We start from the raw sequence: 6,000 nt of genomic DNA, 5'->3' as shown, positions 1-6,000 counted from the left end.
CCACTACGCCACCTACTGGCCTGCTCATTTCGTGCAAAAAAAAAAAAAAAAACAAATTGCTTTGTGTTTTGTCTTCTGCCTATGAGAATCTCTAGGCAACTCTTTGTTTTGTCCTTGTGGGTGACTCTCGCGCTATGGTAACCGTGTCTGTGTCTGTCCCAGGGGGGGTTAGGCTGGCTGTTTCCCCGGGACACCCTCTGACGACACGTGCTCCAAGGGCTGATTGATTTTCTGCATGTGTCCCTTGTGTCCCCACAGACAAGTGAATGACAAACACAGCAAATGCTACATTATCTGCTAAATCAAACACATCCATTCAAACACCTGAGACATTTAACCCCCAAATGTTTTTCCCACAATGTTTCATTCATCTGAAAGATGCTTCTTTACCATAAACAATACTTATTTACTATTTATTGCCAGTTTATTGACGATCTTATAGTTCTTCTGTTGTTCTTTGCTGCTACGTTATTCATCACAGTCTTGAAAAATGATTGGTTCTGAGAGATAACCAATCAGATTGTAGAGGAGGTAGAACCAAGACATCTGATTGGCTGGCATGATGTCCGACCAAAATCTGATTGGTTATCTCTCTGAACCAATAATTTTTCTTTCTGCCATCAGAACATTTTTGTTTAAGTAAAACTCCCATGAGCTGACTTCAAATACATGCCCCACCCCCTGTCCCGCCCCAGACTGCGCCACCTACAGGACGTGTTGATGGTGGCTATACAGCTTGACCTGCCCAAATCTGGATGTAAGCAAACACGTGATCTTTACTGGCACTTTAAATGGCTATTTGACGCTGCCACCTCTCATTAATTCCTCGACCTGGTGAATCAGCATTTTGCTTGTGGGCACGCAGGAGTCACACCTGCCAGCGCGTGCAGCGGCGACACACACCAGCCCAGGGAAGCTGTCCCGCTAATTCGGTGTAGCCGCTGCTGACTGATGGATGACGGATACAGGGAAGAAGATGCGATCTGCAAGTTTCCTGCGGGGTGCAGTGCGTGCTGACCGCATCTCGCTTGTTTCCCAGCTGCCACCTGGAAACACGTTGGGGTGGGTGGGGGGTGTTGTGAAGTGAGTCAGGTTTAAAATCCTCCCCCCTACCCCAAAGCCAACCATCCCCCCCCCCGAGGGCTACAAGATTTCATCTTGCTTTCCGCCCAGAACTACAGTAAGTTGTCTGGACCAAAATAAAAACGCATATGGGTTTGACGATAATAAAAGCTCATTTCTGCCAAGCTGTAATGCAGCACAAACACCCCCACTGTTCTGAATTCACTTGAGAATGAGTATTAATTCCTCCAACTCCCCCAGGGGCTCGTCTAAACTACTCCGGATAAACGTGTGATGATTCACTTCTGTCAAGCTCAGTGTGCCCCCCCCCCCCAACTGCATCCTCTAAGCTACTGATCTCCAAACAGGACAGCTCCATCCTGCACCTTAGCTGCAGAGACAGGAAGATGCGTTACACGGTAGGGGGGATGTTCTTTTTAGAGGACAAAGACAATTCAGGACCCTGTTTAATTGGCATCGACGAACCCGAGATGCAGAGATCCAACACTGTCCCCCAAGAGCTGGAACGGGAGGCAGGAGCCACCTCCAGAACAGGCTGCCTCAGTGACCTGACTACGCATCAGGAGAAACAGCAGCACCAACTGAATTCCGATGATTTATAAACAGGCACCGGTCTGAAAAAGCAGGATCAGTCTTTCGGAGCTCTCACATGATAAGTAGCTCTGAAAGACAATTTGGTTCACTCTTAGACATTTTTACCAAGATGAAGGTGCGTTTTCCTCGCACAAAGGCCGACGTGAGCCTTTTAAATGAGTCACAGGCATTTCCGTAGACGTCTATATACCCTCCTCACACCTGCTCTTGTTCCGCAGATGATGGATGGTGGAGAGTGACGTAGCCGCGACGCTAACATGACGTTTCTTCACTTTCCTGCTCACTGTTCCTCCTCTAATGGGAACCGGTCTGCCCGTCCGTAAAAGTCACCCGACTCTCCCATCCATCAGGGCCTGGATGGCAAACATGGCTTCTGCTCTGGGCAGAGACCCTCACAGACACGTGGAACATGAGCTCTGAGGCAAAGAGGACTGCCACCTACAATTGGGTGGGGCACAACCCAGGAGCCCGGGGGGGACGAGTATTTCATTTGGATTCATTCCCCCCAATGTACAAAGCAGAGGGGCAGGTCCCCCCCCCCCCTCCAGCAGGGAACCCTGGAAGGATGGAAGATGACAGGTGTCTGGGTGACTTAAGGGTCACCTGCATTTAAACTGGCGGCATCTGATAACACGGAATGTTCTGGACTTTTGAAATGTCACACCCTTTTTTTTAGAAGATTGCCCCCTGTCTACCCTGGTAGGTGTTTGGGGAGGGGTCATTTACGCCCTCGTTTTTTTAAGAGGGGGAGATTAGTCGCTCCAAAAGATTTTCGCTCACGGGTTTCCAGCATCCCAATGTCACACCAGCATAAGGCAGATATGGAAAGGACCCCCCCCCCCCCCCCCTAGTTAAACTTTAAGAACCGGGCAGGTTCACAGATCGGGGGCACAGCGGGAGAGTGACCTGTTTCCGGCAAAGGAATTCCCCGCACTGGGGGGGTGGAGGGGGTGGAAGTGTCAGCCATCTGTGAGGCGGCCTGCTCAGGGTTGTCCTGCGTGTCACGTGTGACATGCGGGGGGGGGGGGGCACCAGGGGTGGTCGCCCTGGTTGCCTTGCATGTGTGCCTGTGACTAACCCCCCTGCCAGCTGGTCATCAGACTCATAACCACTGCGTAACACTCCAATGTGCAGTGTCCTCAGGTGTGGCAACCGCTAACCTCCATTTAAAAGATTCACAAAGGCAAACACCCCCCCCCCCCCCTCCTAATAAGGCAAACATTATGGTGAGCTTTCTAACAGGTTGAGTACAGACCGCGGTCTGCGGTCTGCCATGTCCTTCTGTCTGTACGCGTCTGTCGCCTCATAACGCTGTGCCGCTCCCTGTTCAGTACAGTAATGTTACAGGGACGTCAGACGCTTTTTCTGTCAGCATGGGCTTTATTACTTACCCTCTTTTTATGTTAATTACAGACGCTGTTATACAAGAAATAAAGAATTAAAAAATTAGCCTGGCTTGCAGTATATTTACAAACAATGCACACTGCCGTGAAAACCCCGGGTCTCCTGACAGTTTATAAATTACCTCACGTCCTTTTTTTATTTAAAGGACACGCAAGATAAGTTTAAAATAAGCTTCAGCGCGGTGTATGTTCCTCTTTGCAGTGTTAAAGTACAGTGCTTTCAATCGGGACATAATCAACGGGCCATTGCGTTGATTTTAATAACGGTATTTATCTTTCTTTTCCGGCTCTTCACCTGTGCCCAGCTCGGCACGATTAATGAAACAAAACGATAAGAATAACTGATCTGGACCTACGATAAGGCTGCGATCGTGGAGGTAATACCACAACTGGGATTTAAATGTCTCCCTCGATCAATTTCCCACACTGTCATGCTTTATGGTCATTATAAAAAGATAGCCATAATCTGAAATCTTAACATGATTTTTAACTACTGTCGAGTTTAATTTAGGGGAAAGACATGGTACGTGTCTGAAAAATTAATGCTTAAAAGCACGATTTGTTAAAACAAAAAATACCGCCGGAAATTACTGTATATGCACTGGGCAGGTTTCTTTTTGTAATCGGTTCCGTTTCTTGTTTATTTTTGTCCTAGTCACCCAGGAATAAACCACAAAGGCCACAAAGGCGTTTTTTGCCTTTTCTTTGTTTAAAGGGGCGCACAAAGGTTGTCGGATTAATATAACTCCTGCTGGTGATGGGCGTTTTATTAAGAGCCGCCCGTCCCGTGTGGATAAAAAAAGGAAAAGCTGACGGTTTTGCTCGCATCGGTCCAGCATGGACTCTAGAGGGTCTCCTATCCTCAGCATCCACCTACTGCGACGGACGGACGGAGAAATGAGGACGGCGTGAGGAGATCCGCGCACAGCCGGACCGGGGACGCGCATCGCCGCCGAATCAGAGACAGCCGCAGTTTTTAATTCCCGGGGACAAGAGGGGGAAGACAGAAAAGCATCGGCACACCTTCTTTTTGTTATTTCTGATCGCAAGGACGGGGAGAGGTTGTAAGACGTGGGAGATAGTAAGATGTGAACATCTACTTCGCTCGTCTGCTCCGGCGTGACTGCACCTCACACTTTCGTGACTCTAATGAATGTAAAAGATCCCAGACGCCGTGCCATTGCTCTCCTTCGTGTGGGATTTTAAAACGCGTCCGGGGCCGTAATGTCTGCGATATTTCCTTCTTTGTTAGGTAAGTTTATTTTCCGCATAAAGCACATGAATAATGCCACATCCATTGTTCTTTGCGGAAGGGAAACACAGGTGACAAATGCACCCGTGGCTCGCGATCACGCTCAGCTCTCACTGAGATTTAATTGCATTTTGCGGCGGATGAATGTCAATTTTCTGTTTAAATTTATAAATTCCAGTGGTTACTCTGTACAAAGGGCAGCCTAACCCTCCAGTCATGCACTGCTATTGTCTCTGTCTCTTCAGCCTACTACTGACTTGCCAGTCAGATTAAGACTTCAGAGACGGCAGGGTTTTTAAACAATGCATGAAATATTTTAGCGTGATTTATCGGCATTTATCCTGGATTTAAAAGAAGGAAGTTCCGTCCCGTAAGGGAAAAATCCAACAGGCTTCTGTATAGCAACGTTAAAACAGGGGCGCCTTGCCTTTCCGTTATGATATCCGTATTATAGCCACTGAAGGGTGTTCATTGCTGTGTCATTAAAAGACTGCTGGAGGTTTGTTTTTAATTTAATTTAATTTATTTAAATGCACACGTTGTGGGACCAAAAGAGAACCAGTGGCCTTGAGTTTTTGAATGACCTGCGGAGGAGCGCGGGGTTTCTGATCGGTGGGTGTCGGAGCAGCGAGGTCAAAGCCTGGGGTAAATGTGTTCAAAGGCGCATTGCTTAACCCTTGTCTTTAGGATTGCAAAGTTATGAGACGGCCAGCTGGCCTGGACTGCACGACGATCATCTTATATTGTCAAGTAAATAGCGTGTGTTATATATTACAGTAGATCTAAGCATTTACACTCACGCTCCGTGTTTTGAATTGTGTTACAATCACTGCACCAAACTTTGCAGTTTCTTTTTTGTCACACGGCAAAACTGACAATATGATTTTAACGCATTCACTTCAGCCGTCTTGTGTTCTCATGTATCTCTTTGAAGTAAATCTTGACATTATAGCTAGTTTCATTCTTTACATAGTTTCATGCCGATCGCACATTTAATTAAAACACACACAAACACACACACGATGTCACTTGTAGTCCCCGCACAGGTGATGGAATGCCGGCCACTTTAAGGTCCGATCTAGCCGCGATGGTAGGCGGCTCGGATGCTCGGCAGTGCGCACTGCGCCGCCCTTCTGCGCCCCATCCCGCCGTGTCACCCGCGTACACGTCCTTGGGACGCCGAAACCCCGCGCTCCAGTCCGGGACATCGCAAGGTCCATCGCGGTGGGCGGACAGAGGTGCTCAGTCGCCGCTGCCTTATGCAATGCCGTCCCCAGTCATCAGCATGCATCATTTTACAACTAGCAAAAAGACACCGCTGGTACCGTGACTAAATTAATTCAACAACCCCCCCCCCCCCCCGCAGAGCCTGCGTGGGTGTTTTCGTTGTCATATCGAGCTCTCTCTTTCTCTCTCTCTCTCTCATCCTCCCGCTAACAAGCTTTTTGAAGATATTGATCTCCTTTGATCTGAACTGATGCTCGTTCTCGTTCTGAAATCTCTGGTCGTGCAGCTTTCAATTTAGATTAACGTAAGACCGGTATATTAAAGTTACACACTTCTAGAACTGACTACTGTCATACATAAACGCCTCATTGGGAAATACATCAATGTCTCCAAACTTGGACTCTCAGCAGCTTCTCAGGGCGCTGTACTGTTTAGTCGTGA

The 6,000-nt window shown here is 48.0% G+C and overlaps 1 protein-coding gene across 1 annotated transcript in view; it reads left to right on the top strand.

Annotated features, from left to right (window-relative positions):
- Nucleotides 1-3,331: 3,331 nt before the first annotated feature.
- Nucleotides 3,332-6,000, top strand: part of LOC125724935 (CXADR-like membrane protein) — a 41,602-nt gene continuing 38,933 nt past the window's right edge. Inside the window, exons 1-2 of the mRNA XM_049001417.1 lie at nucleotides 3,332-3,457; nucleotides 3,736-4,332. Of these exons, the coding sequence (XP_048857374.1) occupies nucleotides 4,305-4,332 (28 nt within the window). The 5' untranslated portion in view covers nucleotides 3,332-3,457; nucleotides 3,736-4,304. The remainder of the gene's footprint in view (nucleotides 3,458-3,735; nucleotides 4,333-6,000) is intronic.

Source organism: Brienomyrus brachyistius, unplaced genomic scaffold, assembly GCF_023856365.1.
Source record: "Brienomyrus brachyistius isolate T26 unplaced genomic scaffold, BBRACH_0.4 scaffold58, whole genome shotgun sequence".
Taxonomy (NCBI): Eukaryota; Metazoa; Chordata; class Actinopteri; order Osteoglossiformes; family Mormyridae; genus Brienomyrus; species Brienomyrus brachyistius.
Note: the sequence above shows the minus strand (reverse complement) of the source record. Positions and strands in the feature narration are given on the sequence as shown.